The 21,718-nt window shown below is 41.0% G+C and overlaps 1 protein-coding gene across 1 annotated transcript in view; it reads left to right on the top strand.

Moving 5' to 3' along the window:
* LOC142741656 (galactosylgalactosylxylosylprotein 3-beta-glucuronosyltransferase 1-like) overlaps positions 1 to 21,718 on the top strand; it is a 119,249-nt gene that overhangs the window by 85,528 nt on the left and 12,003 nt on the right. Inside the window, exons 2-4 of the mRNA XM_075851011.1 lie at positions 12,385 to 12,532; positions 16,675 to 17,207; positions 20,688 to 20,984. Of these exons, the coding sequence (XP_075707126.1) occupies positions 12,421 to 12,532; positions 16,675 to 17,207; positions 20,688 to 20,984 (942 nt within the window). The 5' untranslated portion in view covers positions 12,385 to 12,420. The remainder of the gene's footprint in view (positions 1 to 12,384; positions 12,533 to 16,674; positions 17,208 to 20,687; positions 20,985 to 21,718) is intronic.

The following is a 21,718-nucleotide window of genomic DNA, read 5'->3' as shown; positions in this document are numbered from 1 at the left end:
TGGTGTAACAGGGCTTTATGGTGATAGGAACTTTGCCTGCTGCTGTGTAGATGGGCCCAGAATGATAGCGCCCTCTTCTGGATTGTGAGGTGTAGTGGGAATCTGCCCAGTTCTGCCCGACAGGCACTATTTGAGGTGCTCCGATGGACTTGGAGAAGGTGTTTGCAGAATTCTAGGTGGAAGATTTCTGTTGGGCTGGAATCCCACCTTGACCAGTCTGGGTATGTGTCCGGACCCCAGACTTCACTGGCATACAGGAGGATTGGGGAGATGATGGAGTCAAAGATTTTCAGCCAGACCGTCACTGGTGGTTTGAGGTGATAGAGTTTTCGTCTGATGGCATAGAAGGTTTTGCACGCCTTGTCTTTCAGAATCTCTATGGCTTGTTTAAAGCTTCCTGATTGGTTGATTTCTAGGCCCAGGTAAGTGTACCTGTCGGTCGCTGTGATTGTGGCGTTATTTAGTGTGAAGGTCGGGTGCCTGGGGGATTTTGAGTTTCTCTTCTGGAACACCATGATGTTGGTTTTCTTGGCATTGATGGGTAGTGCCCACGTGGAGCTGAATTTTTCTAGGATTTGCAGGTTGTCTTGGAGACCTTTCTCGGTTGGTGATAGTAACAGAAGGTCATCTGCATACAGCAGGAATTTCACCTGGGTGTCATGGAGGGCGAGACCTGGTGCTGAGGAGGATTCCAGAGCTGTGGCCAGTTCATTGATGTAGATGTTGAAGAGCGTTGGACTGAGGCTGCAGCCTTGTCTGACTCCTCGGCTCTGCTGGAAATCAGCCGTTCTTCTCCCGTTCACCTTCACGCTGCATCTGTTCTCTGTGTAGGAGCTTCTGATGACGTCATAGGTTTTACCTCCTATTCCGCTCTCCAGCAGTTTCAGGAATAGGCCCGGGTGCCACACTGAGTCAAAGGCCTTCTTAAAGTCCACAAAACAGGCGTAAATCTTCCCATGCTTTGTATTGTGGACGTGGCTCTTGATGAGGCTGCGCAGGGTGTAGATGTGGTCAGTGGTGCGGTGGTTTGGCATGAACCCAGCTTGGCTTTGGTGGAGGACATTGTGCTGGGTGAGGAAGCTGAGGATTCTCTTATTCAGGATGCTGCTGAACAGTTTCCCCAGGTTGCTGCTGACACATATCCCTCGGTAGTTGGCCGGGTCGTACCTGTCCCCACTCTTGTGGATTGGTGTTATAAGGCCTTGGTTCCAGATTTGCGGGAAGTAGCCGGCACTCAGCACTATATTAAATAGTTTGACTATTGCGGCCTGTATTTCTGGCGGGCTGTGTTTTATCATTTCTGGTGAGATTCTGTCTAGGCCGCTGGATTTTTTACACCTTATGTCTGAGGTTCTCTCTGTTACTTCTTGCAGTGTTATTGGTGTATCCAGGGGGTTTTGAGAATCTTTAAGTGTTTCCTCCATCGCCTTCAATTTTGATTTTATTTGTTTTTGTTCTTGGCTTTGTTCTTCTTTCGGGATATCTTTGTAGAGGTCCCTGAAATATTGGAGCCAGATGTTGCCATTTTGAATATGAAGGTTGTTTTTCTTGCAATTTTTGCCCATGTGTTTCCATAATTCCCAGAACGAGTTGTCATGGAGGGCGTCTTGGAGTTGGGTAAGTTTGGTGGAGATGTGCCTTTGTTTTTTCTTTCGGAGGATGGTCTTGTATTGCCTCTGTATGTTGCTGTAGGCCTCCTTCAGACCGGTGTTGTTTGGGTCTCGGTGCTTCTTATTTGAGGCATTTCTTAGGGTCTTCCGTACTTCTTTGCACTCACGGTCAAACCAACCGTTAGGATGTATTTCTTGTGGCCTCTTGTAGTCACATCTTTTCAGGTCAGACTTCTCTGCCATGGTATAGAATATATTATTGAGGTCATTTACGGCCTGATTGACCCCTCCTGGGCTTGTCTCATACACCTTGTTGTAGAGGTTGTGAAGCATCTCCTGCACTTCTGGTCTGTTCATTGTCTCTTTATATTTTATAGTTGACGTTTTGGACCATTTATAAGATGGGGGCAGGTTGAAGAGGCCGCTTTGATGTGGTTTTTGTGCAGATGGTTTGGTTGTGGATTTGATGTATAGAAGTAATTGGTTGTGATCTGACAGGTGCGTTTGTGGAGTGACTATGAGTGCGCCAATGTTTGCGGGGTCCATGTCCGTGATGGCATAGTCTACTACACTGCTGCCTACATGGGAGTTTAGTGTATACCTTCCTAAAGAGTCTCCCTTGGTGCGGCCATTCAGTATGTGGAGTCCTAAGCTATCTATCTATCTATCTATCTATCTATCTATCTATCTATCTATCTATCTATCTATCTATCTATCTATCTCATATCTATCTATCTATCTCATATCTATCTATCTATCTATCTATCTCATATCTATCTATCTCCTATCTATCTATCTATCTATCTATCTATCTATCTATCTATCTATCTATCTATCTATCTATCTCATATCTATCTATCTATCTATCTATCTCATATCTATCTATCTATCTATCTATCTATCTATCTATCTCATATCTATCTATCTATCTATCTATCTCATATCTATCTATCTATCTATCTATCTATCTATCTATCTATCTATCTATCTATCTATCTATCTATCTATCTATCTATCTCATATCTATCTCTCTCATATCTATCTATCTATCTATCTATCTATCTATCTATCTCATATCTATCTATCTGTCTGTCTGTCTGTCTGTCTGTCTGTCTGTCTGTCTGTCTGTCTGTCTGTCTGTCTGTCTATCTATCTATCTATCTATCTATCTCTCTCATATCTATCTATCTATCTATCTATCTATCTATCTATCTATCTATCTATCTATCTATCTATCTATCTATCTATCTCTCTATCTATCTATCTATCTATCTATCTATCTATCTCATATCTATCTATCTATCTATCTCATATCTATCTATCTATCTATCTATCTATCTATCTATCAAATTCAAATTCAAATTCAAATTCAAAGAAGCTTTATTGGCAGGACCAAATACATATTAGCATTGCCAAAGCAAGTAAGAAGTAAGGGAATGAGGGATAGGGACTGAGGGATTGGGGGATAGGGACATATCTAGGGTTGGGGTTATACAAGTCCATGGCATATCATGTCTCTCTCAGTTTATGGCATGCAGTGACATATTGTGCCGCTGTGCCCACTGTGGTTTCCTCTTCACCCAGCAGGATGTAGAGTTTCTCTTCCTCTTCCATGGAGCTGAAGTCCGGTAAGAGATCAGAGAGTCTCCTGAAGTGAGTGTCCCTTACTGCTGAGTATTTGGAGCAGTGTAGCAGGAAGTGGGTCTCATCCTCCACGGCCTCCTGGTCGCACTGTTGGTACAGTCGGCTCTCCCTGGGCTTGTAGTTCTGTCTGTGGCGCCCGGATTCGATGAGCAGGTTGTGGGCGCTCAGTCTGTAGCGGCTCAGGATCTGTCTGTCTCTGGGGTTTGGCAGTTTCTCCAGATATGGCGCCAGTTTATATTCCCGCTGTAGACTCCGGTATATTGTCAGTTTCTGGGATGTCTTTATGTCGTTTCTCCAGTCACTGATATATTCCTCTTGGCCTTTGTTTATTGTCTTCTTGATTTCGGCTTTTGTGAGGCCGCGCTGGGTGACATTTTCTTCAGGCCGGGTCAGGGTGAGATGTTCTGGGGGGCCTGGTTTACCTGGGACCCCTTGGTGTAACAAGGCTTTATGGTGATAGGAACTTTGCCTGCTGCTGTGTAGATGGGCCCAGAATGATAGCGCCCTCTTCTGGATTGTGAGGTGTAGTGGGAATCTGCCCAGTTCTGCCCGACAGGCACTATTTGAGGTGCTCCGATGGACTTGGAGAAGGTGTTTGCAGAATTCTAGGTGGAAGATTTCTGTTGGGCTGGAATCCCACCTTGACCAGTCTGGGTATGTGTCCGGACCCCAGACTTCACTGGCATACAGGAGGATTGGGGAGATGATGGAGTCAAAGATTTTCAGCCAGACCGTCACTGGTGGTTTGAGATGATAGAGTTTTCGTCTGATGGCATAGAAGGTTTTGCACGCCTTGTCTTTCAGAATCTCTATGGCTTGTTTAAAGCTATCTCATATCTATCTATCTATCTATCTATCTATCTATCTATCTATCTATCTATCTATCTATCTATCTATCTATCTATCTATCTATCTATCTATCTATCTATCTATCTATCTATCTATCTATCTATCTCATATCTATCTATCTATCTATCTATCTATCTATCTATCTATCTATCTATCTATCTATCTATCTATCTCGCTCATATCTATCCGCTGTATTCCACACTTTAATCGTACATAACATTGTGTGTCATTTTGCAAATACTTATCAGTTTGGAGTCATAATAAATTTTTTGCTCCATTCACATCTAAAGCTTTTGACAATACGTCCATTTATGAAAGAGCAGTGCATGGTGGGAGCTCAGAAAACAGTTCCATAGTTAGATTTCTGATGTTAGGTCACATGACAGATTCCAATAGAGTCTCAATTATCCACCAGCAGAATTGTCATTGTCGCTTTAGGTGTGAATGGAGAGGAAAACACTCAAAATCAGTACAAAATCAGTAAAGCAAAGTATTTACAGAGTGACGTGACTTTTTATGTAGATTTAACCGCAGCATGTTGTATAAAAGCGACGTTTTCCTTTAATGTCACTTTTTAATAAATAGATGAAGGAAGCGAGAATTACCGAGGCGTTCGGCTTCCCCGCAGTTGACATTTGGTGGCAGGAGCCCAGGGTCTGTCAAAGCTTTGAGCGAATGATGTATTTATTTTTGAAGACTACAAGCTGTTCCTTTATACCGCAATTTCCTGCCATAATTGATAAATCAGAATTAGAATAATAAATTAGGAATCTTATTTCTTAAATATATTTGGCGCTACTTTTTCATTTGATTTGGGAGGGGGATGGATATTAGGATTTGCCCATGGATCTAATTTCCCTCAATCATGTTTCTTAGTTTCCTGATCATTTTCATTTTATCATATGTGGCTTAGTCACTTGTAGTTTTAGTCATTTAACCTTTCTCTAATGGAAATCAGTGTGAACAAGCAGAGCTGCAGTGTAAAGCAAGGCAGAGGGACAGATAGGAACCTGAGTCTCTGATGAGACAGGAAGTGGGTTTCAGGCCTGGAGCTTGTGACCACCATAAATCTTAATATTATTTGTATAGCATTGTTATTACATTGACGTATGTATGGAATTGTTATGTGGACATTATATGGTGGTATTTCAGCACTGTATGGCGGTATTTACTTAGGCATTGTGTGGCATGGTGGTGGCACTATATAGCACTGGTATTTAGGCAAATGGATAGCAACATTATTTGGGCAACATATGGCATTATTATTTGGGCAATATATGGCACTATTATTTGGGCACCGTACTGTATAGAGTGTATAATTAGGCACTCTAAGGTTATCTGCATATTGTATAAAAACTATACCGTATGAGGGAGATGCCCACAGAAGGTATCGCACAGGGAATCATTCAACATATGGCTTGTAGTGCCGGCGGCTGCTGACCCCTGACGTTCCCCTCCTACTGGCGGTCACGGCCACCAGCTGGACTGTGCTCACCAGTGCCCACCTCCTCTTCGACGCGGACTCCTCTGAGCTCTGTCAGGCAGAGAGCGCCATCTGCCTGTAGGGTGCGCGCGCGCTCTGGCAGTCTCTTAAAGGACCAGTAAGAGTGTCCTCAGCCTATCTCTGCATACCCTGGACTAGTGAAGGAACTCTGCCCACTATGCCAGTGCCTGAACAACGTTATACTAACCCAGTGTTAGCCTGCGAAGGTTCCGTATCCTGTGTCCGGAACCAGCCGGTATCCTGCATCCTGTGCCCTTGACAAGTCACTATCCTGTACCCTGTATCCTGCGGCCGCTTCCAGTAACCCGGCACCAGCTTTCATCCGCTACTTGCATCCTGACTGTGTCCAGCTGCCTCCAGGGTACCACCTACCATTGACTGTATTACACCTGTCCGGCCAGCAGCTACTCCGTTATGGTGGAGTAGCCCATGGATGCATAACCCCATTGAACGTTACATGGCTGGCCCTAATGACAACAATAATGTCCATCATTAAAGCTGTAAGATCTTTAGTGATGTCACCCAATGATGGCATTGGGTGACAATTCCTGGGCGGTTATAATGTCAGTGAAATTGGTTGACCCCCAGCTTTACCCGGAAACAGAGAAATGGCTGCAGAATTTCTTACTTGACATTAGAGAACTGGGTCAGCCATAGGTTGGTTGGTGCCCTGTGCAGTTCCTTTTATTGCCGCCCCCCTTTATTGTGTACCATATAGTGCCCATGTAATACAATCATACAGCGCCCAGGTAACATTGCCCTATTGTGCTAAAAGTAGCATTGCTCACTCAATAAACTCGGGAAACTTCAGGTGCCAAGGCCTTTGGTGCCCCCTCAGAAGGGCTTTGGTGCCCCCATTTACAGGTGATGCCGAATGTTCAACCGCAGAGGTCGCACACCCTGTTAGGGGACCAGTCAATGACATATATAATGAGGATTTGGGAATTTTAATGGGAAATACTCATTAAATGATTAGTATTATTTTCCATATTTAATAATCCAGACGGTGGGTGTTCTTAATCCCTTTTACCCCCGGCATTATGGATGGGGTCTCCATGAATAGGGCTTGTAGGACTTATCCATGGGTCGATCTTCTTTAAGGATCCAGATGACCCCTCCTCAGCTCCTCTCCTAGTCCCAGCACTGCAGATCTCTTCACTTATTGTCTTGTCTACAGGTTTACAGCTGCGGTAAGATTGTAATCTGATTATTACAGTCTCAGCCGTTATAATTACACCAAACGCAGCACAATACGAGAGCGGGAAGGGATTGACCGGCCCACCGCTGACTTTTTATACAGTAAGAAATGTCCTTTTGTCTATGGGGTTGCGGTCATTTTATTCAGCACACAGGTAATTCTTATTTTCTGCCCAGCAGGCAGATTTTCTATTTATCACCAGTTCACCCATTCTCCTCCCAAGTTCATGGGTTCCATAAAGGCCATGCGCTTCTACCTCATCATGATTAGACTTCTCTTTAGGGTCAGACCTGTGAAGACCCCCGGGAGAAACCTGTGTGGTACTAGTGGTATAATTGTAAAATAAATAATGTAGTGCCATACAGTGTCTAAGCAATGCTGCCGTACTGCCATATAGTGCCTACATAATAGTGCCATACAGATGAAACACAACAGTAACACATGGTGCCGAAATAGCAGTGCTAGATAATGGCCAAATAATACCGCTATGCAGTGCCTAAATAATGCCACCAAACAGTACTAAATGCCAGTACCATACAGTGCACCATAAAAGGCAAATACCCTGCTACATAGTGCTAATTACCAGGTCCATACTGTGCCCAAATAATACTGGTATGCAGTACCTAAACAATACAGCAGAGATAATACCTATCTACCTATCTATCTACCTATCTATCTATCTATCTATCTATCTATCTATCTATCTATCTATCTATCTATCTATCTATCTATCTATCTATCTATCTATCTATCTATCTATCTATCTATCTATCTATCTAGTATGATAGTAGTTATATTCTTGTATATAGGAGACAGTATTTTAGTAGTTATATTCTTGTATATAGGGGCAGTATTATAGTAGTTATATTCTTGTATATAGGAGACAGTATTTTAGTAGTTATATTCTTGTATATAGGGACAGTATTATAGTAGTTATATTCTTGTATATAGGGGCAGTATTATAGTAGTTATATTCTTGTATATAGGGAGCAGTATTATAGTAGTTATATTCTTGTATATAGGAGCAGTATTATAGTAGTTATATTCTTGTATATAGGAGCAGTGTTATAGTAGTTATATTCTTGTATATAGGAGCAGTATTATAGTAGTTATATTCTTGTATATAGCGGCAGTATTATAGTAGTTATATTCTTGTATATAGGGAGCAGTATTATAGTAGTTATATTCTTGTATATAGGGGGCAGTATTATAGTAGTTATATTCTTGTATATAGGGGCAGTATTATAGTAGTTATATTCTTGTATATAGGGGGCAGTATTATAGTAGTTATATTCTTGTATATAGGGGGCAGTATTATAGTAGTTATATTCTTGTATATAGGGGGCAGTATTATAGTAGTTATATTCTTGTATATATGGGGCAGTATTATAGTAGTTATATTCTTCTATATAGGGGCAGTATTATAGTAGTTATATTCTTGTATATAGGGGGCAGTATTATAGTAGTTATGTTCTTGTATATAGGGAGCAGTATTATAGTAGTTATATTCTTGTATATAGGGGGCAGTATTATAGTAGTTATATTCTTGTATATAGGGGCAGTATTATAGTAGTTATATTCTTGTATATAGGGGGCAGTATTATAGTAGTTATATTCTTGTATGTAGGGGGCAGTATTATAGTAGTTATATTCTTGTATATAGGGGCAGTATTATAGTAGTTATATTCTTGTATATAGGGGCAGTATTATAGTAGTTATATTCTTGTATATAGGGGGCAGTATTATAGTAGTTATATTCTTGTATATAGGAAGCAGTATTATAGTAGATATATTCTTGTATATAGGAGCAGTATTATAGTAATTATATTCTTGTATATAGGGGCAGTGTTATAGTAGTTATAATCTTGTATATAGGGAGTAGTATTATAGTAGTTATATTCTTGTATATAGGGGCAGTATTATAGTAGTTATATTCTTGTATATAGGGGGCAGTATTATAGTAGTTATATTCTTGTATATAGGAGGCAGTATTATAGTAGTTATATTCTTGTATATAGGAGGCAGTATTATAGTAGTTATATTCTTGTATATAGGGGGAAGTATTATAGTAGTTATATTCTTGTATATAGGGGCAGTATTCTAGTAGTTATATTCTTGTATATAGGGGCAGTATTCTAGTAGTTATATTCTTGTATATAGGGGCAGTATTATAGTAGTTATATTCTTGTATATAGGGGGCAGTTTTCTAGAAATTATATTCTTGTATATGGGGCAGTATTATAGTAGCTATATTCTTGTATAGAGGAGCAGTATTATAGTAGTTATATTCTTGTATATAAGAGCAGTATTATAGTAGTTATATTCTTGTATATAGGGGGCAGTATTATAGTAGCTATATTCTTGTATATAGGGGCAGTATTATAGTAGTTATATTCTTGTATATAAGGGGCAGTATTATAGTAGTTATATTCTTGTATATAGGGGGCAGTATTATAGTAATTATATTCTTGTATATAGGGGCAGTATAATAGTAGTTATATTCTTGTATATAGGAGGCAGTATTACAGTAGTTATGTTCTTGTTTATAGAAGCAGTATTATAGTAGTTATATTCTTGTATATAGGGGCAGTATTATAGGAGTTATATTCTTATATATCGGGCAGTATTATAGTAGTTATATTCTTGTATATGGGAGCAGTATTATAGTAGTTATATTCTTGTATATAGGGGCAGTATTATAGTAGTTATATTCTTGTATATGGGAGCAGTATTATAGTAGATATATTCTTGTATATAGGGGCAGTATTATAGTAGTTATATTCTTGTATATGGGAGCAGTATTATAGGAGTTATATTCTTGTATATAGGGGGCAGTATTATAGTAGTTATATTCTTTTATATAGGAGCAGTATTATAGTAGTTATATTCTTGTATATAGGGGCAGTATTATAGTAGTTATATTCTTGTATAGAGGGGGCAGTATTATAGTAGTTATATTCTTGTATAGAGGGGGCAGTATTATAGTAGTTATATTCTTGTATATAGGGGCAGTATTATAGGAGTTATATTCTTGTATATGGGAGCAGTATTATAGGAGTTATATTCTTGTATATAGGGGCAGTATTATAGTAGTTATATTCTTATATATCGGGCAGTATTATAGTAGTTATATTCTTGTATATGGGAGCAGTATTATAGTAGTTATATTCTTGTATATAGGGGCAGTATTATAGTAGTTATATTCTTGTATATGGGAGCAGTATTATAGTAGATATATTCTTGTATATAGGGGCAGTATTATAGTAGTTATATTCTTGTATATGGGAGCAGTATTATAGGAGTTATATTCTTGTATATAGGGGGCAGTATTATAGTAGTTATATTCTTTTATATAGGAGCAGTATTATAGTAGTTATATTCTTGTATATAGGGGCAGTATTATAGTAGTTATATTCTTGTATATAGTGGCAGTATTATAGTAGTTATATTCTTGTATAGAGGGGGCAGTATTATAGTAGTTATATTCTTGTATATAGGGGCAGTATTATAGGAGTTATATTCTTGTATATGGGAGCAGTATTATAGGAGTTATATTCTTTTATATAGGGGCAGTATTATAGTAGTTATATTCTTGTATATAGGGGCAGTATTATAGTAGTAATATTCTTGTACATAGGGGGCAGTATTATAGTAGTTATATTCTTGTACATAGGGGGCAGTATTATAGTAGTTATATTCTTGTACATAGGGGGAAGTATTGTAGTTGTTATATTCTTGTATATAGGAGCAGTATTATAGTAGTTATATTCTTGTATATAGAAGCAGTATAAGGGCATGACCACACATGGCGGAATTCCTCCGCAACTGTCCGCATCAATGCCGCACAGAATCTGCGTTGCAGATTCTGCAGCGGATCTGCACAAAATGTGCAGAAAATTGATGCGGACTGGCCGCTGCGGACTGCAGGAAAAGTGCTTCTCTTCTCCCTATTCAGTGCAGGATAGAGAGAAGGGACAGCACTTTCCCTAGTGAAAGTCAAAGAAATTCATACTTACCGGCCGTTGTCTTGGTGACGCGTCCCTCTTTCGGCATCCGGCCCGACCTCCCTGGATGACGCTCCAGTCCATGTGACCGCTGCAGCCTGTGCTTGGCCTGTGATTGGCTGCAGCCGTCACTTACACTGAAACGTCATCCTGGGAGGCCGGACTGGAGACAGACGCAGGGAGTTCTCGGTAAGTATGAACTTATATTTTTTTTTACAGATACATGTATATTGAGATCGGTAGTCACTGTCCCGGGTGCAGAAACAGTTACTGCCGATCGCGTAACTCTTTCAGCACCCTGGACAGTGACTATTTACAGACGTCTCCTAGCAACGCTCCCGTCATTACGGGAGCCCCATTGACTTCCTCAGTCTGGCTGTAGACCTAGAAATACATAGGTCCAGCCAGAATGAAGAAATGTCATGGTAGTAAAAACAATACGCTCCGCAGCACACATAAGATCTGCGGACTTCATTGCGGAATTTTGACTCTCCATTGAAGTCAATGGAGAAATTCCGCCATGAGTCCGCAACCAGTCCGCCACTGCTCCGCAACAGACAGAGCATGCTGCGGACACCAAATTCCGCTCCGCAGCCTATGCTCCGCAGCGGAATTGTACGCATCGTGTAAACGAACACTGCTAAATTAAAGTGAAAGTCAATGGAGAAACGGCTCCGCTGCGGATTAACGCTGCGGAGTGTCCGCAGCGGAATTTAAGTGAAATTCCGCCATGTGTGAACCCAGCCTTATAGTAGTTATAGTCTTGTATATAGGGGGCAGTATTATAGTAGTTATATTCTTGTATATAGGGGGCAATACTATAGTAGTTATATTCTTGTATATAGGGGCAGTATTATAGTAGTTATGTTCTTGTATATAGGAGGCAGTATTATAGTAGTTATATATTTGTATATAGGAGGCAGCATTATAGTAGTTATATTTTTGTATCTAGGGACAGTATTATAGTAGTTATATTCTTGTATATAGGGGCAGTATTATAGTAGTTATATTCTTGCATATAGGGGGCAGTATTATAGTAGTTATATTCTTGTATATAGGGGCAGTATTATAGTAGTTATATTTTTGTATCTAGGGACAGTATTATAGTAGTTATATTCTTGTATATAGGGGCAGTATTATAGTAGTTATATTCTTATATATAGGGGGCAGTATTATAGTAGTTATATTCTTGTACATAGGGGGCAGCATTATAGTAATTATATTTTTGTACATAGGGGCAGTATTATAGTAGTTATATTCTTGTATATAGGGGCAGTATTATAGTAGTTATATTCTTATATATAGGGGGCAGTATTATAGTAGTTATATTCTTGTACATAGGGGGCAGCATTATAGTAATTATATTTTTGTACATAGGGGGCAGTATTATAGTAGTTATATTCTTTTACATAGGGGGCAGTATTATATCAATTATATTTTTGTACATAGGGTGCAGAATGTCTTTTTGTGTGGAATAATAATGATAATATTGAGTGTGACTGGAATTGTAATTTAAGCAATGATATTGGTGTGTAAGAAATGAAATAAATACTTAAATGCTTTCTTATCTTCCAGGTAAAGAAATGACCTATCACGGACAGTCACAACAGCATGCTGAGGAGACGCAACCTTCTCACTACACTGCTCATTGTCCTACCATGGGCTCTTCTCCTAACACTGTGGCACCAAAACCCCACCAGCCGCTACCTCACCCTTTTAAGAAGTAAGTACTTAATCCAAAGCAATATATTGTCGTGCCAAATCACAACCAATCAGATGATGTATTTCGGTTTATTCAGTCCTCTGATGTAGTTTTATAGTATTATAGTATTCTGTTTCACCATTACTGAGTAGTCCTGGTCTCCTACACAGGTAATAGTTGTTGAGTGACTATAAAAGAGTATCCGGCACACCAATTTTGAAACAAAGGTATTTTTATTTTGTGTTTGTTTTTAATGCCAGTGGCAGAGTGCGACGTTTCGGTCTAAGTGACCTTCATCAGGCTGAGCCATGCTGGAAAACTGCATAGACGAGAGCTAGTGGTGCTGGTGTTTGTATATGGTGGTATGTTTTTTTAGTTTTTTTTAGAGGTCTGAGCTGGGGCCTTTATCTTTATTTAGGGATCTGGTGTGTGGTCTGTATTCATTTTGGGGTGTGCTAAATGGGGTCACATGAACTATTTGTGATTCATGTGCCGTAGTTTGGGGCGTGTCCTATATAAATAGGTGGACCATTCTCCTGACGATTAAAGCTGATCGCCAGGGGTGAGAGAAGACGGATCCAGAAGTCATCAGCTGAACACCGTAACGGCTTCTATTTCTACAAGAGGCAACACCTTTAATATAAAAAGCTATTGGGCAGCGGCCAAGCCAGGACATTCCTTATTGCCCGTCCGAGCCTTCATTATTCATCAGATTGAAGTCAACCACAATTGTTGAGCAGACAACCAGCCTGTCTTACAAAGCTCAGGTCTTCAATTCAAGACCCAATTGACACTTAACTGAGAGAATAAGAGTCCTTGCAGTTCTCACTCCGGCCTTTTCTTCGTCTCCTGCTGCAGTAGTAATTAGATTTTTGTTTTATGATTTCCTTTAACCCATAAAAAAAACTGGATAGATATAACATGAATATAATCCTGCCACGCTGCTACCTCTGGCATGAGATAACATTTCCTATATTGTTCCCCTGAATTTGCCCGATTCGTGCCAGTGACTCTTCAGATCCTTCCTCTGTAGTTACATAATGTGATATTTTTGGAATTAAAAAAAAACCATTTAGAACAAACAGAAATGATTTTATATATTTATAGATTTCTCTGATTACAGTCATATCCGCCTCCGGCCGACTTGGCATTAATCACCACTAACTAAACATTGATATTAACCAGATACACTGGCACATTCTGCTGATTAAATGCAAATGTTTTTGACCTTTTTATAGTCAGGAATAAAACTGGGCATCGCAGGATTCATTGACTCTCTTACATATAAATCTCGACCCTTTGACGAGAAGGTGCTAACCATTAGAAAATAAAATATTCCAGTCCTTAAATACTGAATGTTCCTTTAGTAGACTGAAATTATATATACATATCATACCATTCTTTTTGGAAAAGCATTGGCCTTGCCCCCAATCTGTATAATCCTAGCCAACTCATAAGACTCCACCCATCTCACACAGCCACACCCACATTGATACAATAACACGCCTGCTTCCATCTATTACCTAAATCTTTGATTTCGGCAGCAAGTATCAGGTTCGTGAAAAATTGTTTACCCCTTCGAATGTTTTATTATTGACAATTTGATAAACTTAAAATTTCCACTTCTTTTTTACTTACATTTATTCTTGTTTTTTAGTTTTTAGTATATATTGATATCTAAAGAAAGAATGAATTTTAGTTGAGAAGACCCAAAAGGGATTGTAGGTGTCGGAATCAATGACCTTGACAGCAAATTTTCCTCAATATTTTTTTGGAGGGGTTCTCCACTATTTATAAGGCCCAGTCACATCACATTTTGGCCTTCCATTGGAGGTATACGTCGGGGTGACTCCAAATATACACCTCTGACGAAAGGCCAAAACGTATCCCACTGTATGGCAAGTGCTCTGCCCAGGGTCTCCGGCACTGCTCTTGACATCTTGACAGTGACGTTAAAAGCTTTGCGAAGTCGGAATCCCTGGCCAGAGCATCGGCAGTGCTCTGGCCGGGGATTCCAGCCCTGGTAAATTTCCTGGTGCCGCTTTCCATATATGGACATTTTGGCCTTCCATTGGAGGTATACGTCATATATGGACAGCGAAGTTAGGAGCTTTGCAAATCCAGTGTCCCCGGCCAGAGAGTCGACAATACTCTGGCGGGGGATTCTGGCTCTGGAGAAGCCCCTGACATCACTGTCCATATATAGACCGCGATGTCAGGAGCTCCTCAAGGTATACATTTAACGTATACCTGTGACGGATGCCATACAGTGGCATCTGTCACCCACAGGTTCCCACATTAAAAAAATTTAAACCCAGCGGTATAGGTTTTTTTGTTGGGGTCATTCAGGATGGAGTAGAGTATTTAATTACACTATTCCAGTGATATCGACATATACCAGCCAAATGACTAAACGGGCACTCTTTTGGGCTTTGTCGAGATAACGGAGTCCTATGAATATGTTTATCGTGTACGACGGTAGCTTTCCCGAATAACGATAAACGTAGGACAATAAGGTGATGTGAATGGGGCCTTAGACTGTTCCCTTGACAATAATTTGATCACACTGTTAGAAAGTAATCTGTGGGGACACCTGCCAATAAGTATTCTATTTCCCTGCAGCGCCACCACAGAAGTAATGAGGTATTACACATTGTCCATTCATATCAATATGTTGTCTGTGTAATGCAGGACAGGACAGGTGCTCCAGAGAAAGAGAGACGCTCTATGTAACCGCTCTCCAATCTAGCCAAGAAAATAGGATCCTAAACAAAGAACCCCTCTTTAGTCAGTCTGCACCTCCCTAGCAGGACAAATTTATATGGGCAAATATTTTTTTTTACAGCTATAATTTGAAGTGAATCTCCACTTTTTAACTTCTTGTCCTTTTCAGGTCCAAAATTCTGAAATGATTATTTTCTTATTGCATTTTTATAGCAATCACAGCTTCATTTTTATGATGCAGAGCTCCAAATCCCCTGCATAGACATAGAGGTGCATGATAAAATTCTGCCTACCTGCAGCCACCACTAGAGGGAGCTCACTGCATACTGTGCTATTATTTAGTGCAATATATAATCAGTATGCAGTAAGCTTTAAAGCTCCCCCTAGTGGTAGCTGGAGGCAGACACTATGTGTCTATTCAGGGGTTTTGGTTCTCTGTATCAGAACCGCTATAAAGATACGTAATAAAGGTAAGTAGCTCAGAATTTTGAATCTTTTTATATTAATTTACACTTTAAATTTACTTTAAAGTGTTTTTTTTCAGTGGACAGGTGTGGCGCTATTTTTAGAAGAATCAAGTTTTTTTACAACACCTGGACAACCCTTTTAACAGCACAAAAACCGGGATTGACCGCGAAAGAGCCTCCTTTAAACCTTCGCCCCCTGTAGGCACAGTCCCATTGAGTCTAATGAGAAATTTTAACCCATTTTGGTGTCGTTTATAGGATATTTTTCGTCTTAAGTATTTTTCATCTCAGGCAGGTTTTTCTCAGGATGGTGGGATGATGACACCTCAAATATGACAGCTGAAGATATTTACCAGACTATATCTTGTTGCCAAGTGACTGTAAGAACCATTTAATAAAAAACAGGAGGAAAGTGATTTAATCTCGCAACGCACAGCAACCGTATCGCTTACTGCCTTAATAATAAATCAAAATGTATCTGCAAACCGCAAGTAAAATATTGCAGCGGTATATATGAGATGACCAGGCAACTGGGATAGAAATTAACATATCATGGAACTTACCCAGCATGCCCATGACCTTAAAGTGTTTGTCCAAAAACCTGAAAGGGGTTGTCCAAGTTTAGAAAAAATGACTGATCTCTTAAAAAAAGACTGCCACACCTGTTCACAGGTTGTGTGTGGTATTGCAGCTTTGCCCGATTTATTTCAATGGAGCTGAACTGCAATACCATACACAACCAGTGGACATGTGTGGCGCTGTTTCTGGAAGAAAGTATCCATGTTTTTCTAATCCCATACAACTCCTTCAAGATATAGACTCCACCACATTACTAGAAGACCAAAATCTTCTCGCAACAGTAGACACTGTAAAACTTTTTGGCTGAAATTTTTTTTTTAGAGATCTTTTATTTCTTTCGAGAGTATTGTGAAATGTCTTCACCTAATCGAAGTCATCATTCCTTTCTTACAGAGGAGATAGGTGACAATTCCACCGTCAAGCCACTATTTAGCAATGTGACACAGAGCAAAGATGATTCTCTTCAATGTGTCAACCAATATCCCACCCGGGAGACCCCAGTGGTGGTCAGGACATATGTCTATTCCAGACCCCCTCCTTGGAATGAGAATATTCCAGTTATCTACGTGATTACACCTACATACACCAGGCCTGTCCAGAAAGCAGAGCTTGTTCGATTGGCCAACACTTTTCTCCATGTAGTCAATTTGCACTGGATCGTGGTGGAAGATTGTCCAAGAAAAACAAAACTGGTGGCCAACCTGCTCGAGAAAGCCGGACTGAACTTCACCCACTTGAATATTGAGAGTCCACGTAACCAAAAAGTGGGCATATCACGGACGCCTGAGGTCACCCCTCGTGGAACCGTGCAGAGGAATCTTGGCCTACGGTGGCTTAGAGACAACCTCAACGTTTCGAACCCCCCAGAAGGTGTCGTCTACTTTGCCGATGATGATAACACATACAGCCTTGAGGTCTTTGAAGAGGTAAGTGCCTTTCCAAGTCTGATATAATACATACAGCTCTCTTGAGAGCCAGGGTTAGCCTTCAGACATAATAAATATCCTAATTTTCTCTTGTAATTGGCTTCCCGTACTATGCTTAATCACCTTTAATGTGGAAATTTCCATTTTATGTCTATTGAAAAATCAATATGTTTTTGCTCTTTAATTAAATTGTGATTTAATCATGGATCTTAATGGCCAGTAGACCTCATCTTATACTAAAACAGTCATCACACCTAAGAAAATCATCTGCCACCATCACATTATTTGAAAAGCTGACCTTCAGACAAACCCCGGGTTCATATTATAGCTAAATAGAAATGATTTTATTGTTTTAGAAGCGAACTGTCCTTAAAGGGGTTCTCAACTGTAGACAATTCCCACTTGTTAGAAGGGTCCCTTGACAATAAACTGATCACAAAGTGTCCCCCTGCTGGAACCCCCAGCGATCAGCTGTAATCTGTGCAGAACCTTGGCAGTAAGTGTTTAGTTTCCCTGCAGTGCCACCACAGGAGAAATGAAGAATTACACAGCGTTCATTCATATCAATGAGTTGTCTGTGTAATGTAGAACAGGACAGGTCCTCCAGAACGAGAGATGCTCTTCACTGAAACCAAGAGATTAGGACCCTGAACAGCAGGCCCCCCTCTATTAACTCAGATTTCCCTAATAGGGTGTATAGGTTGTCTAAACTGGACGTGGAATAAAAAGTTTAAGGAAAAAAGTTTTAATTTTATGTAGAAATTAAAAATGGAGGATGGGAGCGATTGCAATAGAATAGTAAATCCGCCCTAGAGAGCACTATAATAATACGATGCAGTCTTAACCCAAATAATTTACAACCTGCGTACACATTGATTCATTAGTAGCCGTTTCTTTGCGTTTATTACAGCAAGAAGAAAGGACCTGGTGGAATATTGGATATACATGGAGCGACACAATGATTAATATCTCTCATTAACATATCAAGTACCGTGTGTGCTAACTCCCCGTAATGTACCGCGTAACACCGCCTTATAGCTAAAGCAATTTATCATAAACATCCACCTATAAGAAGGATTCAGGATTCTCCTCCCGTTAGATAAATGAGCCAATGGATAAAACTATGACACTCGTTTACCATCAAACTTACATAAATTCAATTGTTTGAAATAACTCAAATTAGAGATGTAGCAGAGCTGAAATTGTCATTTCGTGTATCTTAAATTAGGATAATAGCTCCTATGAAAAAACACAAATTAGGTATGATATGATAAAGCCAAACTCAGTTCCACTACATTGATAAACCCAGCTCTGCGGCCTCTCTAGCAATTCATATTTATACTTGTTCTAAGCATAGATCTCAACTTAAGGCCTGATTTACACGAGCGTGTGCGTTTTGCGCGCGCAAAAGGCATTTGACAGCTCCGTGTGTCATCCGTGTATGATGCGCGGCTGCGTGATTTTCACGCAGCCGCCATCATAGAGATGAGGCTAGTCGACGCCCGTCACTGTCCAAGGTGCTGAAAGAGCTAACTGATGGGCAGTAACTCTTTCAGCACCCTCGACAGTGAATGCCGATCACAATATACAGCAACCTGTGAATAAAAAAAGACGTTCAAACTTACCAGGAACTGCCTGCTTCCTCCAGTCCGGTCTCCCGGCCGTTGCCTTGGTGACGCGTCCCTCTCTTGTCATCCGGCCCCACCTCCCAGGATGACACGGCAGTCCATGAGACCGCTGCAGCCTGTGATTGGCTGCAGCCTGTGCTTGGCCTGTGATTGGCTGCAGCTGTCACTTGGCCTGAATTGTCATCCCGGGAGGTCGGACTGGAGGAAGAAGCCGGGACTTATCGGTAAGTCCGAACTTCTGTTTTTTTTTACACGTATATGTATATGGCGATCGAAAGTCACTGTCCATGGTGCTGAAACAGTTTAAGTCTTTCAGCACCGTGGGCAGTGACTGTCTCCTGACGTCGCGTACCCGAACATTTTTTGCCGGGTTCGGTCAAAACGAGTTCGGCCGAACCCGGTGAAGTTCGGTGCGCTCATCTCTAATTTGACACTCCGTTTGGATGTTTGTAAACAGAAAAGCACGTGGTGCTTTTCTGTTTACATTCATGCTTTTGACAGCTCTTGCGTGATTTTCGCGCATGCAACGCAGTAGCGTCCATGTGGCATGCGTTGTTTTCACGCACCCATTGACTTCAATGGGTGCGTGTTGCGTGAAAAACGCACGATTATAGAACATGTCGTGAGTTTTACGCAACGCACTCACGCTGCGCAAAATTCACGCATCGTCTAAACTGCCCCATAGAGTAATATAGGTGCGTACGACACGCGTGAAAAGCACGCGCGTCGCACGCGCGTATATTACGCTCGTGTAAATGAGGCCTAAAGGATATATTTCTTAATATGTCTATGTAACCGGAAGAACAGTCACATGAGCCCTTTTAGCCATTCTCATTGGACGAGAGGGCTCCAACTCCTTTATTAGCATATAACATGTGGAATCTCTTGCTACCACCCAGACTGGACGTTTGAGCGTTGGGTACAGAAGACATATACAAAGACGTTCTTCTGTGACCGCCCAGTCTTGTCTTTGACTAGAGTGGGGAGGAGGAGCTTATCTGAAGATAGCTCCTCCCACCAGCTGGGTCGTGTTCATGACGCAAGGTCCTGTTTTTGCAAAGGAGAAGATGAAAGACGAGGCTTTCCACCCAGCTACCAGACATTGAGAAACCATTTTTAATCACTAAGTAATCTCTTTAGATCTGTGATGGGATCTGTGTAAGTCCCATGGGTGCTCTCCCTATGGCCCTTGCTCCCTTCTTCCTAGAGGTGTAACTTGAAGAACCTAGGACCCTAATGCAAAGTCTGTAACAGGGACCCCACTTACCATGTGCCATATATAATTATTGTGTTTTTTTACGTAGTGGAGGGACCTTTGGCACAAGGTACCGGGTGTGACTGCTCCCTCGGCGCCATTCCTTCCCTAGCTACGCCTCCGCCTTTTTCATTTAGGTACTGGGAATAATAATATAATATCATATTTAGACTCCAGAAGGCATCAAGCTCCCATCCTCCCTGCCTAGGCTAATTATTCCGATCAGGATTGGGAGCACCGGTTGTCCGGTGGGTGGAAGGAAGTCTTCTCCTCCCTACCCTTCTGTTCACCTTGTAGACTATGGACTAGTTTTAGCTTTCAGCCTACGAGAGTTCCTCTTTTCATCTCATAAAACTCACCGGTGTGGAGCCCCAGACCGCCATTGATCGGGAGAGGGTCAAAAGTTTTCTATGGGGACTAATAATTTTTAGTTACACCAATGGTAGTCATTATTTATATGCATAGTGTATACGCTGCTCAACTCTGGGGTCACCTGATTTTTTCATGGGGGCCCCCGCCAGCCTTAATCCAGCCCTGTGGATAAGTATTAAATTATGGTAATGAAGTGCTCCCATTAATGTTCCTATATCTCCACAGATGCGATACACTAGGACAGTATCAGTCTGGCCGGTGGCTTTTGTTGGTGGTTTGAGATATGAGTCTCCAAAACTTGGTCCAACGGGAAGAGTGATCGGCTGGAAGACGGTGTTTGATCCTAAGAGGCCTTTTGCCATTGACATGGCTGGTTTTGCCATTAATTTACGGTTAATCCTGGAAAGACCATATGCCAACTTCAAGCTGGAAGGAGTAAAGGGGGGTTATCAAGAGACAAGTTTACTAAAAGATCTGGTCACCATGGATGGACTTGAAGCCAAAGCCGCCAACTGCACAAAGGTAAGAATAGGAATTGCAATAGTCACCAAACTTCTCAGTGTTTCCTGGCCTATATCAGATTATCATTATCTGCTCATCTGCTCATCTGGGGAATCACATGGGAAAGTTTTCCCGCTTTGTATCAGTAGTAATATGTGGGGAAACCTGGTAGTAAGTGTTCAATTTCAGCGCCCTTATTTATTATATTCTTTTGTGAGGCCGTGCTGAGTGACATTTTCAGGGTGAAATGTTCCCCTTGGTGTAGCTTTAAAGTGATAGGAATTTGCATGTTGCTAGATCCAGAATGATAGTGCCCTCTTCTGGATTGTGAGGTGTATTATTTGTTTATTTATTTCAGTTACTTATATAGCGCCACATATTACGCAGCACTGTACACAGGTCCTCCTTTTACTGTTGCCATTGGGGCTCACAGTCTACATTCCCTATGTTTTTTGGGGTGTGGGAGGAAACACAGGGACAACATACAAACTCCATGCAGATGTAGTCCTTGGTTGGATTTGAACCCAGGACCCCAGAGCTGCAAGGCAACAGTGCTAACCACTGAGCCACCGTGCTGCCACCCACTGCTGCGTAGTGGGAATCTGCCCAGTTCTGCTCGACAGGCGCTATTTGTGGTACTCCGATGGACTTGGAGAAGGTGTTTGCAGAATTCTAGGTGGAATATTTCTGTTGGGCTGGAATCCCACCTTGACCAGTCTGGGTATGTGTCCGGACCCCCAGACTTCACTGCCATA

Source organism: Rhinoderma darwinii, chromosome 2 (genome assembly GCF_050947455.1).
Source record: "Rhinoderma darwinii isolate aRhiDar2 chromosome 2, aRhiDar2.hap1, whole genome shotgun sequence".
In the NCBI taxonomy this organism is placed as follows: Eukaryota; Metazoa; Chordata; class Amphibia; order Anura; family Rhinodermatidae; genus Rhinoderma; species Rhinoderma darwinii.
The sequence above is the reverse complement of the archived record's forward strand: the minus strand, read 5'-3'. Positions and strand labels throughout refer to the sequence as shown.